At 39.4% G+C, this 26,365-nt stretch overlaps 1 protein-coding gene and 1 pseudogene across 2 annotated transcripts in view; one reads left to right on the plus strand and one right to left on the minus strand.

Annotated features, from left to right (window-relative positions):
* The first annotated feature begins 239 nt into the window (after nt 1-239).
* The window catches only part of TTC17 (tetratricopeptide repeat domain 17), a 121,969-nt gene continuing 95,843 nt past the window's right edge, over nt 240-26,365 (plus strand). For both annotated transcript variants that reach the window (XM_032840653.1, XM_032840654.1), the window contains exons 1-2: nt 240-430; nt 23,372-23,461. In XM_032840653.1, the coding sequence (XP_032696544.1) occupies nt 272-430; nt 23,372-23,461 (249 nt within the window). In that variant the 5' untranslated portion in view covers nt 240-271. The remainder of the gene's footprint in view (nt 431-23,371; nt 23,462-26,365) is intronic.
* On the minus strand, nt 12,045-12,547 carry LOC116856943 (annotated as a pseudogene).

A 26,365-nucleotide genomic window follows, 5' to 3' on the forward strand; every position in this document is an offset into this window, starting at 1 on the left:
CTCAGGCTCCACCTAGAAGACTCCTTCTATCTCCCTCTGGTTCCCACGCCACGAGATCGAACTGCCTACAGGAAAACAATAACAAAAAAGCTGTCTCCGACCTGAAGCCAAACCCGGCTGTCCGCGCCGCCCAAACCGAGGCTGAGAAAGTCGGTCGTCAGCGGGCAGCGCCTCCGGGGCTCCACCTCCTCCAGCGCCGACCTCCCCAAGATGGCGGACGGCGGGGGCCGGCTTCCGCTTCCGGTGTGAACAGTAGGGCCGGGGGGGCAAGATGGCGGCGGCAGTAGGGGTCCGCGGCCGGTGCGAGCTGCCGCCTTGCTCTGGCCCAGGCTGGCTCCTTAGCCTTTCCGCCTTGCTGAGTGTGGCGGCTCGAGAGGCCTTCGCCACCACGCACTGGGTCGTCACGGAGGACGGGAAGATCCAGCAGCAGGTAGCGGCCAGGGCGTCCCTCTCCGCCCGCGCCCGCCCTCGCCCCGGGGATTCCCAGGTCCGGCCCCTGGCTGTTTGGCTCCGCGCGTTCCCGCCCCCAGCCTACCTTCCCACGGTCCCGGCGCTGCGGCCGGAGCGACCCCAGTACTCAGAGCTGGCGTCGCTCCCTCCCCGTTTGTCCTCTGGCCCTCGCCTCAGCCTCCTGCAAGTTCTCAGCCTTCCACGCCTGAGGCAGCGTGCCGCGTGGGAAGTGTCGCCCGGCCGTGGGGCCGGCGGGGGGGGGGGGTCGGGCTCTGGGGACATTTTGTTGTGCTTGGGCTTTAGAAACCGCAGATTCATTATCCTTGCCTCCGTTCCTCTCGGGCCCACCACGCGTCACCAGCCCTCCCCGAAGAAGTAGAAAGCAGGTGGCAATGCCGTGGCGTGCGCGAGTCCCACGGCGGTGACAGCTTCGGCACCCCTAGGCAGTGGGTCATCTAATGCTTCTTCCCCAGTCTCCTCTTCTGTGTGCTGGAATTCTTATCGGGATTTGGTGGTTTCAGCTTGTACCGTTACCCAGGTCAACAGGGGTTCTTTGGAGGCAACACACACTTTCCTTCTTAAGGAATGCTTGAAGATGCCTCTGGCGGCGTTGCCTGCATCTTCTAGCTGTAACTGCCCTCGTTTCCCAGTGTACTTTGCATTGTTTCTTTACCTAGTTCCTGTGACCCAGCCCCGCAAGGAGGATACGCGATTTCCTGGATTCTTGTATGCCCGAACTAATTGCTCAGAGGAGAGATTGCTTTCCTTACATAACTTTATGATTGCCTACATTTTGTGAATGCTGCTGATCCCGAAGCAGTACGTGTGTGTGCTCTGCTGTTGGTAAACTTAATGACTTCCAGCACTTGAGAGCAATCCTGAAAAGTCCAGCAAACATTTAGGTAGTGAATTGTGTGCCCCCATGCAGTTTAGCTCACTGATCTCAAATGTATGAGTCATTATTGTGTGAAACTATGGACCTTTGGGTTGTGTGTAATGAATGATGATAGGAACATAATGCAAGGTTTACTTTTGTATAAAGTGAAGTTCACCTGATGGCGAATTTTACCTCAAGTATAATGAGTGAGTTAAACAGTTTAAAAATCGGGTTGGTATTGGTGAGTGGTTTTCACAGTGTGTGAGAAAAGAGATTGGCTTCTTATTGGATGGCATTTTCTATCTACCTTACTTTAGAAGAAATTTCCTCTTCGTGGCCATACCATTTGAGGTTTAAAAGATAGATGTGTGTTTCAGAAACCCTAGAAAACACTGCTACTTCTTTCCTTAACAAAAGGTTAGAAATCTTATGTGAGTCCTGGCTGCTTCCCCCACCCCCTTTCTTTTGTTTCTTTTTGTTTCCTCCTCACTATCCTGATGATAGTTTTCCCTGAGGCCCTCATGAAGGGATACATGGAATTAAGTCACTCTTGCTGCAATTTGGGGAGCCCTTCTCTTATTGGCTCTTCTGTAATATTGTTTTTGGCCACAGCTATTTATACACTATGACATTGACTTCTTTCCATTTTGGTGTCCTGCCACTCAGCCCAGGAAGTAGCCCATCTAAAAAGTGAAAGCTGGTGGAATTGTATTATTTGCTGAACGTTGCAATGGGAAAGCAGAACCTGATTTGTTTGAAAAACAAAACCAAGCAAAAAACAAATTCTTTTTTTTTCCCCCCCCGCACACTGGATACTTATGTTTTAGTGGAGGAAAGGTAGGGGTTACTGGTAACTTGCCTCAGAAAGGGAGAAATCTGAAAAATCTTTTGGAAGTCTGCCAAGTCACCCCTGCAGTAAGTAGTTAAGCTTAAAGTTAGGAAAGATTTCTTTACGACAAGCTTTTAACAGTTAACTTTTTCAGTGAATTTTCTAGTACTTTGCTATGTAGCATTTACAATGTTAAGTTCAGAGAACCACAGAATTTTATATCAGAAGAAATAAAGTTGGTGTCTACAACGTAACAAGAGTCTGGGGGGTGCCTGGATGGCTTAGTTGGTTAAGCAGGCCACTCTTGTTTTTGGCTCAGATCATGATTTCTGAGCTTAGCATGAAGTCACTTGTTCCTCTCCCTCTGCCCACCCCACCCACCTCCCCTATGCCTGTGTGTGCACTCTCTCTCTCCCTCAAATAAATAAAATAAAAACAAAAACAAAAAACAAGAGGAGGCCAGGAAGGAAAGTTGGATTTAATCTGAGGGAAAAGCAACATTTATAAAGAGAGTTGAATACATTATCAGCTTCTGAGTGCCACTGTGATAGTTGTGCATACATTACCCACGCTGCCCTTCCTGACAATAATTTGAACTCAGGCAGGATCCAAACCTCAATTTTGATTGTGATTATCACATTTATATATGTCTATTAAAGAATTGAAAGATCCCTTTAGTATATGGATTTGGGTATACTGCAGATCTATTCATATGTTCAGAATCAATTAATTAAAAGCTATATATATAGGAGATATATATATGGTATATTGTATATATATAAATGATAACTGACATACCATATGCCTTGCTACTTGTTAATAATATCTGAATGAAAACAGAAGGTTGATTTTAGTTTTAAAGTGCTCTAATAGGGAGAGGGCTAACCGCAAACTGAAATGGCAATCTTAGAATATCAGAGTGGCAAATACCTTTGCCTGATACTTAAACCTGTCCAAATTAGATCTAATAGGTAATTATTTCCCATAGTGAATTTGGAGAAGTACTTATGAATTAAAAATCTGAATTGCCCAAAATACAGACTTACACAGGGATAGTTAACATCACTATAAAGTTTTAAGTACATTAAGCAGTTCTTCCCAGGAGAAGAACTGGTTTGGCTTTATGCTTGGTTTTTCTATTTCAGGCCTTAGCGAATGATAAAGATAGGTACCCACAAGTTACGGATTGCAGGCTTGTGACCATGGAAATGTGTCGGAAGACCTAGATCTTTGAGGGGGTTGAAATGGGGCTTCAGTCAGAGCAGGAAGCGGCCGTTCCTCCAGGCAGCCTCCTCACTGTCAGAGCTGTGGGTGCTTCTGGTTGCTTCTGCCGGTAGCAAGCAGTGAGCACTGGCCATGGCAGCTCAGGGAATTGTTCCTTTCCACAGTCCCTGCCTGAGCTGGAAAGCATGTTTTTAGGTCCCATCTTTACTGAGCTGCCACTGAACTCCCCAGAGCAGTGGCCAGGGAATCCTGGAGCTGGGATGTGAAGAGAATGCTCTGGTCTCTAAGTTCCTGTCCCACTGGAGTCAGGGGACAGCTAAGAAAAGGTGCTCCTCTTCAGCTTTATGCTTTTCTCCCAGCTTTGGGCTTTGGCATACCTCTGATCGCCTCATGCCCCCTGTGCCTTAAATAAAGCCAGGATCCTTGGGGTCCATGGACCTAAGTAATGAGCCATTATAATCTGGACACTAGGAGGATCTGTGTGTGATCAGGTCAATGGATTAGGTGGTTGGCTTCATTGTGAAGAACAGGCTTTAAGATAATTTTGTGGTTTCTTTTGTTTCCTTTTTCTCTTTTTTCCTTCATTACTAGTATGGCAGCATTTATTTTCCATTTTTACCAAAACAGTCTGGAGAGTCACTTGAGTGGAAGGTTGAATGAACTTTTGTGAATTAGCCTAAGAGGCTAACCATTATGTATCACTTCATTTCTGTGGAAAAAAATGTTCCATGTTCTAAATTAGCAGCTAACAGATGAATTCCTGAAATGTTACCAGTTTGTCTTGGACTTCTTGAATTCAAAAGTAGTACTTCTAGTCCTGGGTTCATTTCCACTGGATAGTCTGTCTCTTCCTAAGTGGAGGTCTAAAACTTGAAGTAAATAAAGAGTATAATTGTTATCAACTCTGTCATAACATAGTATTTATTTTCTTGGCTACTGTTTCCCTCTTCTCTGGTCTTAGAACAGTAGAACTTTAGATTTGGAAACAATTCTTAAAGGGTATGTATAGTACAACTCAAAGGCGAGCAAGTCGTCCAAAGTCACACAAGTAGTGAGTGGCAGTTAGTGATAGCAGTAAGTAAAAGTCTGCAGTGGCATGCAGGCAAGCACCTTGTACTCAGATTGAAATGCTTTCCCCCTCTTTCATAGTACCTACCAATGAAAGAAGAGAAAGAAAAGGAAAAAGGGAAAATGGGAATAGTGAAGTAAAAGTCTTCTTTTGTCCAGTTTGCTTTACCTCTGCAGAATATTTTGTGGTGACTTTTAAGTTGGGAGTGGGTCGGGGAGGGACAGAAATAGGTGTGAATTAATTTGGGGTTATTTAATCATTTTGCCTTCTCTCAAGCGAATGTGTTGAGAGTACAGATCCTTTTAACTGCTTAGAACAAATGAGGTTTCTAACAAAACCGATGCTCTGGAGCCTAGCAGCCTTGGCATAAAAGTGTTCCATAGGCAGTTAGTTCAGCAACTGTGATTTGATCAAGAGCTATCAGATTTAGTTGGACACACAGGCTAAATCATTATCTCTTGGTCTTTAATAGTTTATAAGTGAAGGAGTGGTTTAATTTGGGTCTGATATTAAGTAACTGCTTCATCTGGGAGAGGGCATCCAGATGACACTATGAAGCTGACAGCTTTCTCTCAGTGCTTTTCAAAAACTGAGCTTCTCGGGGCGCCTGGGTGGCTCAGTGGGTTAAAGCCTCTGCCTTCAGCTTGGGTCGTGATCCCAGGGTCCTGTGATTGAGCCCCGCATCGGGCTCCCTGCTCAGCGGGGAACCTGCTTCCTCCTCTCTCTCTGTCTGCCTCTCTGCCTACTTGTGATCTCTGCCTGTCAAATAAATAAATAAATAAAATCTTTTTAAAAAAGTTTATTTAAAAAAAAAAAACAAAACTGAGCTTCTTTTTGTCATAAAGTGTTGTTTCTATGTTTATACACTTGAGGGATTTACTTGGTCCTGAGAGGTCATGGTGATTTAATCACTAACTTGCTAAACCTATGCAATTTGTCCTGGACGTTGGCATCAAAACGATTATCATTTGATCCATTTTTTTCAGACTTCCCACTATTATCTTTTTTCTTATAAATCACCCAGGTGTTAACTTTGTTTATACTTAGAGTAGTTAATAGGAGCTTCTAAGTATACAGAGGTAAATTATAACATTAAATACTTTTTCCAGTTATTTATTGAACAAATATTTATTGACTGCTTATTTTTCACCAGCCCACTGTGCTTTGATGTATATGCACTTTTCCAGTGGCTACTGTGACACGAAATTCTCATTTTTCCTTGAGGGTGAGCAGAGCACAAGTCCTTCTTAACCTCCCCCCCCTTTTTTTTTCTTTTCCCTGGCTCTTCCTCCATTCATCTTCTAGATGCACAAAAATAATCTGGGGTGCTTGCTTAAAATACAGATTCCCAGGCCACTAGAGTGTCTGATTCAGTAGGTTGGTGGTGCTTTTACTCTTTATATATACCTGAGCAATCTCGTTTTTTCTCAGACTTAAATTACCATATATATGCAGAGAATAATCACATTTCTATAACTCACATTTTTTTCTTCAGGGTTATAGATTCAGGACTTCTATAAACTTTTTTTTTTTTTAAGATTTTTTTTTTTTTTTTAATTTGACAGAGAGAGATCACAGTAGACAGAGGCAGGCAGAGAGAGAGAGAGAGAGAGAGGGAAGCAGGCTCCCCACTGAGCAGAGAGCCCGATGCGGGACTCGATCCCAGGATCCTGAGATCATGACCTGAGCCGAAGGCAGCGGCTTAACCCACTGAGCCACCCAGGTGTCCCAGGACTTCTATAAACTTTTAATTCCACGTGAATGTCCTCTAGATACTTAAACCTTAATATGACCAACTCAAAACTCATTTTTACCCTACCTGTATCTGTGTCATGCCCTGTTTTCCCAAATTGAATGGAAGAGTCCACCATTCCCCATCCACCTATTTGCCCAAGTCAGAAATCTAGTTGTCTCCCTTATTCCTTACCAAGATCTTTCCATTTTACTTTCTAATTACATCTTCTTGCCATTGCCACAACTGTCGCTCTAATTCAGGCCACCTGATTCTTGCCACAGCTTCCTAATTGCTCTCCCTGCCCAGTTCTTGTCCTGCTTCCAATCTCTTCTCCTCACTTTTACAAATTTGAATTACAGAAGCAGTGTGCGGCATTGTAAAAACAAGTACCTAATGTTATGGGAGTACTTAAAGTAAGAAAGTGAAGTCCTTCCACCTCTCCCCATTCTTACTCCCCAAGGAAAACTACCTTGCACAGTTAGTTCCGTGCATATCTCAGGATATGGTCCTTTAACAGTTCTTGTGATCTGGCTCTTCCTTCTCTTTAGCTTTATCTTTGCTCATTCTTGAGGGCCCACACTTATCTCAGAATACACACATATACACCTTACCTATATTTAACATAGCTAGTTAGTGTCACCATAGTCCGTGTCCCCAGATATGCTGTGTTCTCACTTGCCTCTGGGCCTTTGCACATGTTCTTCCCCCAAAATGTCCCAACCTGACTAACTTATTACTCTTCACAACTTAAACATCACTTTCAGAGATGCTTCTAATGCCCAAGTTTGAATAAGCTGTTCTTTCTATGCGCTTTCATGGTATCCTGTATTCCCTTAAAAAAGACATTTACCATGCCATATTGTGTCAATTTACTATGTAAATGCCCTCCTAGACTACTTCATGCTCCATGAAGGGAGAGGCCGTATCCATCTTCTCTGCACCTCCTGCATCTTTCATGCTTAATCCCTTAGGCTGTAGTAGTTATCTGTTGAATGGATGATACAGAGAAATGTGGGAACCACTTCCTGCCGTTCAGGGATTTACCATTGTGTGAGGTGCAGTACTCACTAATGTGACAGTCATCCTGGAGGCTAGCCTACAGGAGGCCTCAGATTCCTGGAAGATCTGTAAAGCTCCAAGTAACTCCTTGTGAGTCAGCCATTAGGCCTTCATATTAAAGGTGCAGTATGCATGTGAGAAGAGCCATACTTTCAGGGATAGCTCCTGGACTAGCTAATGTGGTCAGATTGTGCACGCAAAGGAAGTCATCCTTTGTCACTGAGGATATATCTAAAAGGTCGTCTTTATTGCTCAGGCATTGAAACATATGGAGAGGAGACAAGAGATAAGGGGGAAAAAAGGAAAAAAAGAAAAAAAACGAAGAAAAAAATCCCATCAGAAAAGGCAGAGGCAAGATGGAGGAGAAATGGCAGCTGCATTGTTGAGGGGGGATTAGGATCAGCTGTGGGGTTCAGCAGTTGTTGCAAGTTCAGAAGCAACATTGGTGGAAATGAACAGAAGGCGCTCTGACAGTGAGAAATTAAGAGGGCTTGCCAGCAGGTCAGGTCAAAAATTAGAACAGCTTTGCACTCCAGAGTGTGGAGAGCGGGATGAACCCTTACCTTCATCTCAGTTAGACTCCATGGTGGCCAAAGCAAGGGGAATTCCTCTGTTGGGTGGCTCTTGACAGCCAGGCACCTCAAGAGAGTTGTTTGTGCTCATGGGCTCTCTTCCCTCTCTTTGTATAATCTCTTTTAAAGCCACTCCAGTCAGTCCTTCATCCGTAGATCCTCCGTGCGACTCTTGTCAAGACATCCCAGGGCTGGCCTTATTGCCAGATTCGGTGCTCTGCTCTCAGTTCTCTCTCTTAACCTCTTAGCTCCCCAGCCAGCACTTGTCCTCAGACCTTATTGAACTATTTTCTTCCATGGCTTCTGAGACATACACTCCTAGCTTTCTTCAGTATCCCTGGTCATGACTTTTCATTCTCTTCTGCTGAATTCCTCTTTTCTTGGTGAATCTTACATACTGATATGCTCACCAGGTACATACCTTTGATGGTATGCTCAAAGAACTTGGAGATTGTGGCATTATTTAAATTATTGAATATTATATAAATAAACTGTCGAATACTTTATAGGTAAGTCATTTAACATTAATATAAACATGTACATAGAAACATTTTTTAACAAATAAATTTTTAATAAATCTGTACTGTCATGACAGTTTTACATAAGCTAAAGTACATATTTGTTTTCAATACCTACTACGAGAAATTTACACTGGACAGATCAGATTATGCTTTCCATATTTATTTAACTACTTAATGAGTATGACTTTTTTTTTTTTAATTTTATTTTTTATAAACATATATTTTTTTCCCCAGGGGTACAGGTCTGTGAATCGCCAGGTTTACACACTTCCCCGCACTCATCATAGCACATACACTCCCCAATGTCCATAATAACCCCATCCCCCCCAAACCCCCCTCCCCCCAGCAACCCTCAGTTTGTTTTGTGAGATTAAGAGTCACTTATGGTTTATCTCCCTCCCAATCCCATCTTGCTTCATTTACTCTTCTCCTACCCCCTTAACCCCCCATGTTGCCTCTCCTCTCCCTCATATCAGGGAGATCATATGATAGTTGTCTTTCTCCGATTGACTTATTTCGCTAAGCATGATACCCTCTAGTTCCATCCACATCGTCGCAAATGGCAAGATTTCATTTCTTTTGATGGCTGCATAGTATTCCATTGTGTATATATACCACATCTTCTTTATCCATTCGTCTGTTGATGGACATGTAGGTTCTTTCCATAGTTTGGCTATTGTAAACATTGCTGCTATAAACATTCGGGTGCATGTGCCCCTTCGGATCACTACGTTTGTATCTTTAGGGTAAATACCCAGCAGTGCAATTGCTGGGTCATAGGGTAGTTCTATTTTCAACATTTTGAGGAAACTCCATGCTGTTTTCCAGAGTGGTTGCACCAGCTTGCATTCCCACCAACAGTGTAGGAGGGTTCCCCTTTCTCCGCATCCTCGCCAGCATCTGTCATTTCCGGACTTGTTAATTTTAGCCATTCTGACTGGTGTGAGGTGGTATCTCATTGTGGTTTTGATTTGTATTTCCCTGATGCCGAGTGATATGGAGCACTTTTTCATGTGTCTGTTGGCCATCTGGATGTCTTCTTTGCAGAAATGTCTGTTCATGTCTTCTGCCCATTTCTTGATTGGATTATTTGTTCTTTGGGTGTTGAGTTTGCTGAGTTCTTTATAGATTCTGGACACTAGCCCTTTATCTGATATGTCGTTTGCAAATATCTTCTCCCATTCTGTCAGTTGTCTTTTGGTTTTGTTAACTGTTTCCTTTGCTGTGCAAAAGCTTTTGATCTTGATAAAATCCCAATAGTTCATTTTTGCCCTTGCTTCCCTTGCCTTTGGCGATGTTCCTAGGAAGATGTTGCTGCGGCTGAGGTCGAAGAGGTTGCTGCCTGTGTTCTCCTCAAGGATTCTGATGGATTCCTTTCTCACATTGAGGTCCTTCATCCATTTTGAGTCTATTTTCGTGTGTGGTGTAAGGAAATGATCCAATTTCATTTTTCTGCATGTGGCTGTCCAATTTTCCCAACACCATTTATTGAAGAGGCTGTCTTTTTTCCATTGGACATTCTTTCCTGCTTTTTCGAAGATTAGTTGACCATAGAATTGAGGGTCTATTTCTGGGCTCTCTATTCTGTTCCATTGATCTATGTGTCTGTTTTTGTGCCAGTACCATGCTGTCTTGATGATGACAGCTTTGTAGTAGAGCTTGAAGTCTGGAATTGTGATGCCACCAACTTTGGCTTTCTTTTTCAATATTCCTTTGGCTATTCGAGGTCTTTTCTGGTTCCATATAAATTTTAGGATTATTTGTTCCATTTCTTTGAAAAAAATGGATGGTACTTTGATAGGAATTGCATTAAATGTGTAGATTGCTTTAGGTAGCATAGACATTTTCACAATATTTATTCTTCCAATCCAGGAGCATGGAACATTTTTCCATTTCTTTGTGTCTTCCTCAATTTCTTTCATGAGTACTTTATAGTTTTCTGTGTATAGATTCTTAGTCTCTTTGGTTAGGTTTATTCCTAGGTATCTTATAGTTTTGGGTGCAATTGTAAATGGGATGGACTCCTTAATTTCTCTTTCTTCTGTCTTGTTGTTGGTGTAGAGAAATGCAACTGATTTCTGTGCATTGATTTTATATCCTGACACTTTACTGAATTCCTGTACCAGTTCTAGCAGTTTTGGAGTGGAGTCTTTTGGGTTTTCCACATATAGTATCATATCATCTGCGGAGAGTGATAGTTTGACTTCTTCTTTGCCGATTTGGATGCCTTTAATTTCTTTTTGTTGTCTGATTGCTGAGGCTAGGACTTCTAGTACTATGTTGAATAGCAGTGGTGATAACGGACATCCCTGCCGTGTTCCTGACCTTAGCGGAAATGCTTTCAGTTTTTCTCCATTGAGAATGATATTTGCGATGGGTTTTTCATAGATGGCTTTGATAATATTGAGGTATGTGCCCTCTATCCCTATACTTTGAAGAGTTTTGATCAGGAAGGGATGCTGTACTTTGTCAAATGCTTTTTCAGCATCTATGGAGAGTATCATATGGTTCTTGTTCTTTCTTTTATTAATGTGTTGTATCACATTGATTGATTTGCGGATGTTGAACCAACCTTGCAGCCCTGGAATAAATCCCACTTGGTCGTGGTGAATAATCCTTTTAATTACTGTTGAATCCTATTGGCTAGTATTTTGGTGAGAATTTTTGCATCTGTGTTCATCAAGGATATTGGTCTGTAGTTCTCTTTTTTTGATGGGATCCTTGTCTGGTTTTGGGATCAAGGTGATGCTGGCCTCATAAAATGAGTTTGGGAGGTTTCCTTCCATTTCTATTTTTTGGAACAGTTTCAGGAGAATAGGAATTAGTTCTTCCTTAAATGTTCGGTAGAATTCCCCCGGGAAGCCGTCTGGCCCTGGGCTTTTGTTTGTTTGGAGATTTTTGATGACTGTTTCAATCTCCTTACTGGTTATGGGTCTGTTCAGGCTTTCTATTTCTTCCTGGTTCAGTTGTGGTAGTTTATATGTCTCTAGGAATGCATCCATTTCTTCCAGATTGTTAAATTGGTTGGCATAGAGTTGCTCATAATATGTTCTTATGATTGTCTGTATTTCTTTGGTATTAGTTGTGATCTCTCCTCTTTCATTCATGATTTTATTGATTTGGGTCCTTTCTCTTTTCTGAGTATGACTTTTGAAAAGAACTCATTTATGTATTTTTTACTAACATCTTACTTAGTCTTCACTTACCAGTGAGGCACTTTTAAGTTGAAATCAGGGGACCGGCAAGAGAGAGCGCTCGCGCGTGCTCTCTGTCTCTCTGTCTCTCTCTCTCTCACACACACACACACACACACACACACACACACATCCTTCCCCTCCACCCAGCAGCCCTTTCTACTTTGAGTCTAATTGCTTGGTAGGGAGTTGAGATGGGTAGTAATCTTTAGTAAAACTCAAGAGAATGATACTTGCCAAACGTGGTCCAATGGAGGCAGGAGCGTTTTTATTTGGGGAAGTATTTGCTGAGAGCTTTTTGCGCGGTTACACTTGGCAGGCTTAGCTAGCTCATTAAACACATACTGGAATGTTTTCTGTGTTGGGTAGGTGGAATACAGCTGTGAGGGAGATACAGTCCCTGCCTTCACAGAGTTTGCATTTTATACAGTCACACATGGAAGCCGCTCTAATTTAGGATAAAGTAAACTTTTTTCCTGTTTTTATTTTTATTTGCATTTTTTCTATGCAGAATTTACTCCCAGGCCATAAGTTTTTATTTCTTCAGTTTCTTCTGGGATATTTTTTTCTTCTGTGCCACCTCCTCTTCTCTCTTAGGAACAATTTGCTCTTTTGCAGTGAGGATCATCTCTGTGTGGCGGGGAGAGCTCATGTGTGGGTTAATCCACCCATGAGGCCTGTACTAGTTCTACGCTGTGTCTTGGGGCCTTTGTTCACCTGGATTTTCTCAGTGACCAGAAGATGTACATCTAAACCCTCAGGTTTAGCATTACTCTCTGCATTTTTAAGCATGTGCAGTAACAATTCAGCACTCTTCTTGAGCCACTGACCCTGTGTGCAGCCCCAGTGTTTGGCTTGGGCACACCTACCATCTCCACCATTGTAGCGACATGATGACACACATTGTTTCTGCGAAGTGACCTCTTGCAGATACTTGGTGGCTTTTCGGATATGCATACCCTTGATGGCCTGGACAGTTTCATGTGTGTTCTTAAAAGTGAACATGGGGGTGCCTGGGTGGCTCAGTCATTTAAGCAGCTGCCTTCGGCTCGGGTCATTATCCCAGGCTTCTGGGATCGAGCCCCACATCGGGCTCACCACTCAGCTGGAAGCCGGCTTATCTCTCTCCCAATCCCCCTGCTTATGTTCCCTCTCTCGCTGTGCCTCTCTGTGTCAAATAAATAAATAATCTTAAAAAAAAAAAAAAAGTGAACATGAAGATTTGAACTTCTTGATTTGCATGATTTTGTAGGCTTTTCTGGGTCAAACAAATAGTGAACCATTTTCAGAGGCCACCTCAGGCCACTTAGGGGAAGAGAACAGGTAACTTTTATAGGAATAAAATTTTATGTCTATTTCACTGAACACTTTACTAAGGGTTTTCATATTCATATCTCATTGTCCTATACACTCAGTATGATGTGGATATTGATCTCTCTATTAAATCCAGAAATTTAGGCTAAGTATGGTTAAACTCCTTGCCCAAGGCCATGAAGGTAGGAAATGGTAATGTGTAAACTTAAGTTCAGATCCCATTCTAAGCTCTGTTCTCTGTACTGCTAAGCATTACTACTAGTATAAAGAAAAATATTTCTGTAGTTTTATCTATAAGACACACACGATGTATTTTTTAATTTTATAGTTGAATTTAAAATTAAAATATGTGATCATAGTTGAAAACATTTTTTTCAAGCTACTTATGATATAAAATGAAAAGTGAAAGTTTCATAACCACTCAGAGTCCTTCTTCCTGGAAGTAATCACATAATTATTTGTGTATTCTTCCAAAAAGTTCCCATGCATTTGCAAATCCTCATATAGATTTTTAAATTCTTTTATTTTTTTTTTAAGATTTTACTTATTTGAGAGAGTGTGTGCACAAGCAGTGGAAGCTGCAGAGGGAGAGGGAGAAGCAGGCTCCCTGCCAAGCAGGGAACCCAGTGCAGGGCTCTATCCCAGGACCCCATGATCATGACCTGAGCCAAAGGCAGTCGCTTAACCAATTTAGCCACCCAGACGGCCCCTCATACAGATTTTTTAAAAACCACAACTGGGAACATTTTGTCTCATGACTAGTTTTTATTTACTTAATAAGAGGTAAACGTCTATCAGAAATGAAAAGCTACTCTCTTTACCCTTAAAAATGCATAGTATTTGGTTATATGGCTATTCTATAATTTATTTAACCATCCTAGTGAAAGACCCCTTATCCCATCCATTGCCCTAGTGAAACAGTGTGTGCCCATCTTTGGAAGTATGAACAAAAAGGAACCTTCAGTTTGGTTTGGTTATCTTCATAGAAAATTGAACCTTTGTCCTTAATACTTACTTGACACTTGTTGGGATTGCAGTAAAAGAAATTAGTCAAGCTGACCTCCCCATGTTAATACTACTATTTGATGAATAATCAAGTTGAACTTTATTCAGTAGTGTCTTACAGCAATGATTTCTAGCATGAATAGCAAAGGAATTTCCTGACTTGAGTTTGCCATCACCTGGGTAATGATAAAATTAAGGTTCAATTTCTGGCACTCATTTTAGTGTCCCTTTTCCAATATTTGATTAACAAATCTTAGTTTGGCTGTCATAACAAAATCCCATAAACTGAGTGACTTAAGCAACAGAAGTTTATTTTCTTACAGTTTTGGAGTCCAGAAGTCCAAGATCAGAGTGCCAGAGTGATCAGGTTCTGGGGAGACTTCTCTGACTTGCAGACCAGCTGCATTCTTGCTGTGTTCTCATATGGCAGAGAGAAAGAGAAGGCTAGCTTTAATGTCTCCTCTTATAAGGGCACCAATCTTGTCATAAGGCCTAACCTCATGACCTCATCTAAACCTAATTACCTTCAAAAGGTCCAGTCTCCAGTTACTGTCATATTGGAGGTTACAGCTTCAACATATGATTTTGAGGAGACACAGTTCAATCCATAGTATCAATCTAAGAATTTGCAAGCTCACACATGTTTTATTTATCATATTAAGACTGGCATTAAGCCAGAACTTAGTGGGTGCTTGTATTAATTTTCTATTTGCTGTTAAAAATTACCACAGAGTTAGTGGCTTAAAACAACACAAATCTATCATCTTACAGTTCTGTAGGTTAGAAGTCCAACCCATGTTTCCTTGGGCTAAAATCAAGGGGACAGGGGTGCCTGGGTGGCTCAGTGGGTTGGAGCCTCTGCTTTTGGCTCAGCTCATGATCTCAGGGTCCTGGGATCAGGCCCTTCGTCAGGCTCTCTGCTCAGCGGGGAGCCTGTTCCTCCTCTCTCTCTGCCTGCTTGTCTGCCTACTTGTGATCTCCTTCTGTCAAATAAAATCTTTAAAGAAAAAACAAAACCAAAACAAACAAACAAAGATAAATAAAATAAAATCAAGGGGACTGCCTTGCTGTCTTTCAGGAGGTTCTAGGGGAGTGTCCATTTCCTTACCTTTTCTAGTGTCCAGAAACCACCCACATTCCTTGGCTCTTGGCCCCCTTCTTTGACCTTTCTTCCTTATCCATGTCTCTCTTTCACCTGCCTATTTCACTTTTAAGGACCCTGGTGATTACATTGTGCCCACCTGGATAATCAGGTTATATTCCCTGTCTTAATTAAAGTAATCTGAATAGCAACCTTAACTCTATCTGCTACTTTAACTTCTGCCATGCATCCTAACTAGCCCCAGGTTCTGGGATTAGGACAGGGACATCTTTGTTGGGCCCTTATTCTGTGTTTGATAAGCTTTGGCTGCTGAAATGAGAGTCACTTCTGAGTTCAATATAAAATAGCTCTAACTCCAGTGACATTTTTCTGTATACATTTATAAGAATATCATAAATACACAAATGAGAAATATCTGTGACTCTTGAGTTCTGATCCAGCATTTCATTTTCTTTCCTTGTAAAGTTGTGAATTGTCTACTTGCTTCATTTTGTTATTTGTATGTTTCCTGGTGACACAAATCGAAACATGTAGACTGGTAGCACTTTTTAAAAGAAGTTGTTCATTTGTTGTTCATGTTGAAAATGGTTACTAACTTGCTTTCTGTTAGGACATGGTGATTGTGTGATATGAATGTTCTCATAAAATTGGCTGCAACAGGGACGCCTGGGTGGGTCAGTCGGTTTAGTGTCCTTGATTTTGGCTCAGGTAATGATCTCAGGGTGGTGAGATTGAGCCTCATGTTAGGCTCATGCTCAGCGTGGAATCTGGTTGAGATTCCCTCTCTTCTTTCTCCCACTTGTGCTCCTTCAGTTGCTCTCTCTCTCCCTCCCTCCCTCTAAATAAATAAATAAATAAATAAATAGTGTTTAAAAAATTGGCTACAACACTGTACGTGGTCCAATCTAGATTATAGCTATATAATATACTTCAGATACCTAGGTTGTTTTAAGTGCACTTAAGCATTTACAACTTTGTCTTCCAAGAACTGTGAAAATGAGAAGAAGGTAAAATCTGAGGGTAAAACTTCAGAAAGTAGAGATGTAAGGCTGTAAAAATTCATGTGCTGGTCAAGATTCAGTATTTTTGTTTCTTTAAAGTTTATATTAGTTTCGATAACCTGATTTCTGATGCAAAATTGAGGCATGTTCTAAAATTTTTTTTATTAAAATTCCATATTGTACAAGTACCTAATGGCAAAAAAAAGGTCATCTTTAACAAAAATATTTCCCAATCCTGACAGTTCATAATGATAGTGTTTTATTGATCTGATAGTATATCTAGTAAAATATCTGTTCCTGTATTAAAGTTTTTAAAATCATAGCCAGGAACCCATGTAAGTCCCTCTCAAGAGGCGAGGCTAGACTGGTATTGTGTTTGTAAGCTTGCGTTTCTCTGAACCTGGAGGAAGGTACAGGTCTGTGATGGTTAGACTTGGATCCTGAAGAAAAAATTGCATGACAAGTCAGGCAACAGACTTTTGTCTCCCCCATTCCATCCCTCTAAACTCATCTTGCTTGCCCCTGTATTCACCTGATAGGGGTCATAAAGGTGAGGGTTCTTTGGGCAGCCATTTGAAAATGGTAGTGAACTAGATTTGAAATAAGGATAAAAGTCTGAGGAGAGTAAGGTAAGGAACAAGAAAATACCAAAGATGTTAACTTTTTGAAATGTTTTGGTTGGCCCCACGTATGCAAGAGGAACTTTTTCTCTATGAATATAAAAGGAAAAGCTACAAGACTATTCCTCAGAACTAAGCTTATTTGTCATTACAGTTGTTTTCTCTTTAAAATACATGTTGCATAGCACTCTAAAATTTCATTTTAACAAGATGGGTATATATCAGTTAAAAAGGAAGAAATAGGTGTTTGTTTTAGAAAAAGTCAGAAACAAGAAGGTAATCATCTAGAGTAATCATCTAGAAAACAGCAGTTGTAAAATTGTGATGTAAACTATCAGAGGGATTTAAAGTGAGGCAATGAGGAAGCTTTTTTTTTGTAAGTACACAAAAGAAGAAATACATATGGCCAACAAAGAGATTAAAATGTATTCACCCTTTCCCTGTGTTCTTCAGAGTGTGTAGAACCTCAGTGACTGTTAGCAATTTAAGTTGATTCAGGTATTCTGGAGAAAAGCTGGCAAAAAAGTAGAAATTTAAAAGTGCAGTCCTTTTAACCTAGCAATTCTATTTTTAGGAAGAAAATAATTAGGCAGCAATCAAAAAAATTTATAAGTACTCATTCAATGTTGTTAAAAAGGGAGAATAACTTAAATTTTAATTAGTAGGAAACTGGATAAATTAATATAATATTAACTAAATAGGATGATGTAGATCTATATTCCTGAGGAAGAAATCTGATCAACTTTAGGAAAGAGTGGAGAAGGGAAGGATACAATATGGTATATATGATCCTGTTTTTGTAAAAATATTCATCTACATAGCCGTATGTGTGTGTGTGCACACACGCACATGCGTGCAGACACAGGCGCGCAAGCCTGAAAAGTGATCCTGACATAGTTATCTGACAGCATATATCTCGAAAGGTGACATTTTAAGTAATTTTAATTTTCTTCTTTATATTATCCATAATGTGTTTGTTTTTACAGTAACATACGTATGTAGCTTATGATCAGAAGAGATTTTTTTTTTTTAATTGAACTTTGTTGGAATTAAGTGGCATAAGGACTGGGAGAGCTAATTTTGCCCATGATACAATGAGCGGCCTAATTGCTCAGAAATAAATAGCCACTGCTAATTGGAACCTTAGTGTAATTTGACAAACTGACAGTTTGAAAAGAAGCTTTTAGCTGCAGCTTTGGAGAGTCCCCACCTAGAGTGAGTACAGATTTATGTGGGCTAATTGGAAGAATGATCATTTCATTCATTCGAACATTGTGTTACTTTAGTGGTGCATGAGACTTGTAAAAATGTGATGCTTTTATGGTAGTGTTAAGTGTTTTCTGAAGGTAGGATATGAAGAGTATAAGGAACTTCGGAAGTCATCGTGCTGGGTCCCCCCAAGTTTGTAGATGAGGAAATGGAAGCCTGTGCAGGGAAGGTGATTTGCTTTAGGTCATACAGCTAGTCATAGACCTGTCAAGGACTTATTTTGTCGTGATTCCTGGAGGCCTAACCACTTTACCTCCTTTACAGATGGTCAGTCATCACTGAATGATAATGCTGACAGAGATTCTCTAACAGAAGTGACATCAGATAACTTCATCAAGTAATGAACAGTGTATTAGGTGTCTGACATACACCTGAAAGCCTATGAAGTACTGAAAGTAGAAAGGAGAATACAAAAAAAAATTTTTGGAGAGACAGACATTTAATAATTAAACAATGTAATAAACACTATTAGAGCAGCATGTAGGTGCGTCTGGGTGGCTCAGTGGGTTAAGCCTCTGCCTTCGGCTCAGGTCATGATCTCAGGGTCCTGGGATCAGAGCCTGCATTGGGCTGTCTGCTCGGTGGGGAGCCTGCTTCCCCCTCTCTCTCTGCCTGCCTCTCTGCCTACTTGTGATCTCTCTCTATCAAATAAATAAATAAAATCTTAAAAAAAAAAAAAAAAGCAGCAGCATGTAAAGAGTACCGTGGGAGCTCGAGAGAAGGATGGCTTCACAAAAGAAATGTCATTTAAGCCCAGTCATTTGGCCTTCACCAAAAGCGTAAGGACAGAAGTATGTTCCAAGTAGGAGACTTAGCATATGCAAAGGGACAGGAAGTCTGAAAAGAGCCACAAGAGTAAGAGGATACCCTAGACAGAGGGCGTAAGAAAAGTCAGCACATGTTTGGAAATAGCAGCAAGACTTCTGTATTGAAAATTTTTATTGGAATCTTTGAACAAATTCTAAGTGCTACAGTTTGATCCAGGACTGAAACAGTATAACCATGATAGGTTTGTTCTCGGTCTTCATTTCTCTGTTTCTTTAACCCCATTCTTAGGCGCCTGTGAATACAAGATGACTAGTCCCCATAACTCAAACAAAAGTTCTAGATTACAGTCTCTTTAGTACCAACTGACTACTTGGGTGATGTCCTTTCTCAGAGATCATCACCATGACCACGGGAAAGGAATCCACTCATTCGGGCTTCCCATGTGGGGAAGGATGCTTCCAGCCAAGCAAGGCAGGTGTTTCTGCCACAAGAATGGATCTGCAGATACTAGAGAGCAAACACTATAAGTACCCACTAAGTGGGATCACTTAAGGTAGAGGTAGAATCTTCAAAGCAATGAAGATTTTATGTTTTCCATCATACTATCTCAATAAATCTAAAATTCTGAATAAAAGATTTAAAATATTTCATCCCTAGTTTCTAATTAAGGGGAATTTTTTTTAAATGTGTACAGCATGATACAAGATTTCAAGTAATGCTACTCTCACGTACTCATTTGAATACCATTAAGAAGTAAGAGGTAAGAATATTTAGCATATGTGAAGAATTAAGTTGCACGTGAGAGCTGGAGTTAATATTATAATGGAAATGGTCAATTTCCTGTCATAAAGGACCATTGGAAAGTGATGGACTCACTCGTGCTCTTGTAGAACTCAAAAATGGTTAAATACGTAGACTGGTTATTTTAAGTTTAAATTGTTCACCCTTTATTTGATTTGGCAGTGAAGTAATTATCCTTATACAGTGACATTTCCCTCTGTTACCATGTGAAGTTACTGAATTCACAGAGGTAGGGCTCCAGATGAGAAATGTAGGTATTAACGATAGAGACAGCAGCAAATTTTGAAATATATGAAAACGAACTTGATATGAGTAAAACATTTACTGCTGTTATATATAATTGGACACATGTGCTTATATAATGTATTCAAAGGAAAATGAAAGTGAATTGAGAACTCTTAGAGAAGGAATCATTCTATATAATATAAGTCCGTATAGCTAATTTCCAAATATTTGGTCAATTTTTCCCTGTAGTATAAGCTTTGCTTTAAAATATATTTCATATTTTTTCACCATCTTAAGTAGAACAAATTGAAAATCATTCCTTTTTCTTTATGATTCAGGTCATTACAAGCATCATTTATTATGCTGTGAAGTAACAGACGTTTGTAGGGGTGCTTGTCCCTTGTGAAAAAACCGTAAGGTACTTTGAGGTCTTATGTATGCGTCGTGTCCTTTTTAACCTACCTCTCTAATTCCTGTCACTTTTTGCTCCTGGGCTGATAGCAGCCTCTTCTAAATGCTAAAGATTTTGAAGGCATTCACGTTGTATATAAAATTGGAGTACATAGGCTTCAAATATTGACATAGTGGGCCTGGTTTTTAGAGGCTTAATAAACCTTTATTGATTGAATGGATGTTGTAGTCTTTATAGGCATTACTCTCTTTTGTAACTTAAAGAGGGGAGGTATTCAAAAGGAGAAAAATTCAAGTCAATTGGCATTTGCCAAAGATAATTATAAAGTCTTAAATTTTAAGAACTTGAGGTTACCTCAAATATATATGTCAGGCTATAAATCTGCAACCAACCCTTATCTGGCAAAGATCCATACCATTTGCTGCCATGTCAAAAAGAGAAGCACAGCTGTCAGTGAGCTCACTTCGTTCCTTCCGCTAATAATTTTATCTTTATACCTCTTCTAGCTCTTGTATATTTGTTGAACATAAAGCTTTAAGGAAATGAAAAGTACTTCCTCACAACTGAATGTTGGCCAATCCCATGCTATTCAAATATGGTAAAGCCCTGATTAGCTAGTATCCTTTTAATCTAAAACTAAGAATGTGCTTCAGTATTTCTTCAGTGTAAATCTTCATGCATCGCATTGTTTCATTCCTCTTGCAATTCTCCAAATATCAGGTGAACGGATTGCTTAGGTATTTTGGAATTGGAATGTCATACTCCAACATTCCTTCCCCACCTCCTATTTTATTTTTTTATAAAATCCTCATTTAAAAATCCTTATAGAGTCATGTACTAAATAGCTACCTCTTGAAGTTCTGGACAGAGTAGCAAAGTAAGCAGACTTTCTTTGGCCTCCTTATGGAAGGTTCTTTAGCACTCTGACCACTGGCTGTAGCTTTTACATTTTCTTCTATAAAAATTATGGAAAAAAAAAAAACTATGGTGTGCTGTAATTTATTACATTTTAAAAAAAAAAGATCAATGGGCTTTGGAGTTGAATCAGTTCAAATTCAATTCAGTATAGTAGCTTTCCCTCCCTACATGCATTTGACTGTTGGGCATATGTTCAAATACTATGAAAAGACAAGTGAAATTCTCTGTTCTGTATTGAGATAAACATAGCATTTTGCTTGTAGGCTTTTGCTAGCTTTGATTGTTTGATAGAGGAGATTTACAGCTCAGGTTGTCGAGTATTATAGGCCTTGCTATATTGTACTTTTAGTGCCTTTTAAATTCAGAGTCCAATTTTGGTATAGATTCCAATATAGTGGAAAGGCCAGGGGGAGCAATGAAGGGATCTCATCTTAAAAGCAAGACCATGGGCTATGATAATTATCACAATGATACAATAATATTTTTGTAGTCCAGATCATTACAATGGAAGTATGGAAGTTACTCTGGATTAGCATCTCTTTTTCCTCTGGTGTCTCTGAGATGGTAGGATAAGCAAAGGCAGATGAATTTTATCTGTAGTCACCTAACGTTGTGCAATAGAATGCATATTATTAAAGCAGTCATCCAACTTTATTTCATGTTGTTATTATTCCCACTTTTTAAAATCTTTTTTTTTTTAATAGACTCTTGTATCACCAACATCTACGCAAGCCTATCTTCTGCACTTAAAAAGCTAGCTTGTAGGGTCACCTGTGTGGCTCAGTCGGTTTAGCTGGGTCATGATCTCAGGCTTTTGAGATTGAGCCCTGGGTCAGGCTCTGTGATCAGCGCAGAGTCTGCTGGACATTCTCTGTCTCCCTCTGCCCCCCACCCCCAACTCGCTCACCTGCACGTGCTCTTGCTCTCAAATAAGTAAATAAAATCTTTTTTTTTTTTTAAGCTACCTCTAAATTCGATTAGTTGAGCTGATACCAGTTTCTTAAAGGTTACAAAAAGATACTTTTTCCTCAAAGTTGAACTTCCTGAAGGACATATATAATTTGACAGCTCCAATCTAGCATCATGGGGTAGCAGGAACTTGAGCTCATCCCTTAGGTACCAAGGCCACTGTCAGATTTTTCTGGTATTCAAACATCATGTGTGTGTGTGTGTGTGCACATGTGTTTTTTTTTTTTATTATAAATGTATTATGTCTTCATTATATACAGTTTAAAAATAACACAGGTATATAGACATGAGTGTGCCTCTCTTCTTGATCCCACTTCCCCAAAGGAGCCACTGTAAAGTTACTTAGTTTTGTGCATATAGAGACATGTATACATCTTTAAGTATATATATGTAATTTCTCAAAAATACCATAGTATGCTTATTATTCTTTTAGTTAAATTATGAGTTGTGACTATCCTTCCATGAGAGTAGGTCTAGTCTTCTGTATCCCGTTTTAGACAATGGATTTCCCTATTCCCTTATTTTTTTGTTTTTAAGTAGGTTCCATGCCCAGTGTAGAGCCCTTGCAGGTCTTGAACTCATGACCCTGAGATTGTGACTGTGAGCTGAGAATAAGAGTCGCACACTTAACCAACTGAGCCACCCAAGCGCCCCTCCGTATTCCCTTATTGATGGACTTAGGTTGTGTCTAATTTTTTTGCAGTTTAAAGTGTCGTAGTAAGCATCCTTGTGTTTATTTTTGCCTGTTTAAGAATAGTTTCCTAGAATTAATATTGCCAGATCAGAAGGGATGCACTTTTAACATTTTGATACATGTTGTCAAATGACCCTCCAGACAACAAGAACAAATTTATAAGCCTGCTACTAGCATATGAGGGTTAATTTTTACTACATCTTCAACAACATAGTTACCCATTTATGATCCAGAAAAAACGAATTGTAAATAATAAATCTCAAGGTTATTTTATATTGACTTTGATTTATGGCTTCTACAAATAGCCTTCAAAAATAGGTGCTTTTAGAATTTTCCTTTTATCATTCCAAACCTGTTCAGATATGAAATGTTCTGTCAAGACAAGACAATTCCTTTTTTATTATTACAGGTGTGAATTATCTTTTTAAGGAATTTACTTTTTTATTTGTTGCCAAATACTTCTTTTCTTGAATATTCCTTATGTGACTGACCCAACTTAGAATATTCACCTCAAAAGCTTACTCTTTAATGTTGGAATTCAGGGAGCAGCTATTGAATATGTAATTCTCTTTGCTTAAATTTTTGTGCAATCACTTTTGAAATACACCTTGAGTTTTACTGAACACCTAATTCTGGTTGTAATGGTGGTTGAACAGTAATTTAAAGCATATTAAGAGAAACTTTATGAATTCAAACAAATGTTGATGAAGTCTGAGCTTTGTTTATTGCTTGCTTGCTTACAGGTGGATTCACCAATGAACTTGAAGCATCCCCATGACTTAGTCATATTAATGAGACAAGAAACAACAGTTAACTACCTCAAAGAATTGGAGGTGAGGCAGTGGAAATGTGATATGCAGTTAAACTTGTTGCATTTCACAGGAGCTCCTGTAATAAAAAAAAAAATGAAAGTGTATTATTTCTTAAGCCCAGTTCTTCTCAGTTTTTTTAATCACATTTTGTAAAGTAACATCTAATTAGAACGACATTTGAGTGATAGTAAGAGAAACAGACTAACCCGAGTTTTGCCTGATTCTTGACTAATATATCATTGACCAGGGATTCCATGTGTAAGTTTTTCCATCAAGTATGAAAAGGAATGATCTCTGTGCATACAGTTGAAAGGAGAGTTTGGGTAAAATACAAAAAGAATGATTTCATTACTTATAAAAATGTATTTTTTATTAATTCCCAAGTAGAGTCTTGTTACTGTGTGTTTTTATGATGAGTTGAAAGCATTAATCACCTTGCACTTTGAAAACTTTGAAATCTATTAATACTAACTAAAGTCTGACCTTTTTGTTTCTATCATTGATTTCCATAAACTGATTTTGCTTTATAACAAACAATATTTGTTATTTGAAAAAGTAGGAATAAGACAATAGGTATATTTATATAGCGTTGTGCTTGGAAGCTTTATCTGTTTTTATTAAAAAGAGTGTTCCAAAAATGCAGTGGTACAGAAAGTAGTTTTTATTTTCAGATGCATATACGCATTGTATATGTTTATTGCTGTTCTCTTGTTAAGAGGCAGTAAATGAGGCTATATGAAGGGAGAAAATGGCATTTACCATGTCAATGAAAATGAAAAATGTTGACTCCATCCGTTTTTGATTAAGGTAGTAGGGACTGTGGGGTAAAGGTACAGGCTAGAGATATAAATTTGTTAGTCATTGAAATACATACTTAAAGTCATGAAACTAAATAATACCGTGTATCTACAAAGTGGTGACAGTGAGATGGACTTCTTAAAGTGCCAGAAGACAGTGGAGGAATAGCCTTGCAGTGCTAAGGGAAAATCCTTCAAACTAGAATTTTATGTTCTTTTAAGCCATCATTCAAGAGTGGGGGCAAAGCAAAGGTGTTTTCTGACAGAGTTTACTTACCGCGGACTCGCTTTTTAAAAAGTCAAAGACGTACTTCTACAAGAAGAAAAATAAACCTAGGAGATATGCACAGGATGTATAATGATGAGTACAAATACTGATGAAGAAGTTGCTAAACTTATTTAATTTCTTATTTTTTTGCCCTTTGAAAGGTAAAGCTAGGTAAAAATAATACACAGTTGGGTTGAAGCCTGTTCAGGGATTAGTTAAAGGCTGTTAGACTCTTCTGTCATGTTTAAGAGAAGGTAGAACTAACTGAATAAATTAAAATCCTGTTGGAAAATTTATGGGCAAACATACTAACATCTTAAGAGTATTGCTACCTAACAAATATTCTTGCCAAAAGAAATGTGAATCTAATCCACTACCTTATTTTCCAGTGTCATTTTCAGTATAACTGGTTTCCTTTCTCATTCTATATATGTTATTTTATGTATTTAAAAGATGACTCTGAGAAAGGGATCTACAGCTTTCATCAAACTGCCAAAGACGTCTGTGACACAAAAGAGTTAAGAACCCCTGGATCCTGCTGTCAATATTCAGGAAATACAGAGGACAAAGAAAGGGACATGTTAAATGAACCAAGGAGATGCAGTCAGCAAAATCCTGTAGAGTCGCAGACTCCACAGAGCAAATGACTCAACATGTTTAACAAATAAATTACAGGGATTAAAACTACAGATTACGTTTCTTTATTCTAGTGCTTGCCTTACCTTTTTACTTTGTTAGGTTTTTTTTATCAGTAAATATTTTATTTATGACATTAGGATAGGAAGGATTCCTTAAATGACATAGAAATCACAATTAAGAAAACAGCTGATAGTTTTGACCATCTTAAAACTAAAAGCTTCTCTTTAGCAAGTGACACCATGAACAAAATTAAAACATAAGCTGTAAACTGGGAGAAGATATTTGCAGTACATATGACTGATAAAGACTCAGTTTACAAAATCACTCTTCTAAATTTCTGCACGTCAATTTAAAAAAACTAGAGAAAAATAGGCAGATTTGGAAAGTCAAGTTATAAAATACAAACATAGGAAAATATGTTCAATCACATTATGATTGCATTAGTTAAGATAGGCTCCATTTTGTAGTATATGACAACTTTTGCATTGGCAACAGATAGCCCCAAAAATTTCAGTGCTATTTCATGGAGGAAGCTAGAGGTTCAAGGAAGAGTAACCAAACATACGAGCCTGTTTAGTTTCTATTTAGAAGTGACGTCATTTCTACTCACATTCCATCGTCTAGATCAAGTCACATGGACAAGCCTGAAGTCATAGGGCAATGTATAGTACAGCCTACCTACAGGGAAAGAGTTGGGAGGGAATGAGTAAGTAGAAATAGATCATTTAATAACATCCCAATAATCTTCATGGCTTAAAACAATGAGGTCATATTAAATGTCACTCTGGTCCAAATGCCAGAACCCAGGCTGACAGCACAGCCGCTGTCTGGCATACTGCCATTCTCAGTACTGGAAGGAAAAGAAAGAACATAGTAGGGGCGTGTGGATGGCTCAGTGGGTTAAGCCTCTGCCTTTGGTCAGGTCATGATCTCAGGGTCCTGGGATCGAGCCCTATATCGGGCTCTCTGCTCGGCAGGGAGCCTGATTCCTCTCTCTTTCTGCCTGCCTCTCTGCCTACTTGTGCTCTCTCTCTCTCTATGACAAATAAATAAATAAATCTTAAAAAAAAAAAAAAGAACATAGTAAAGCATACACTGGTTCTAAACATGTTTCTCTTCAGAGGATTCCATTGCACATATCATGTTATATGTGTCAAGGTGAATCATACTGGCCACATCTGAGTTCAGCAGAACACTGATGTGTAGGCTCCTTTGTAAGGA

This window comes from Lontra canadensis, unplaced genomic scaffold, assembly GCF_010015895.1.
Source record: "Lontra canadensis isolate GAN:19392208 unplaced genomic scaffold, GSC_riverotter_1.0 scaffold115, whole genome shotgun sequence".
Classification (NCBI taxonomy): Eukaryota; Metazoa; Chordata; class Mammalia; order Carnivora; family Mustelidae; genus Lontra; species Lontra canadensis.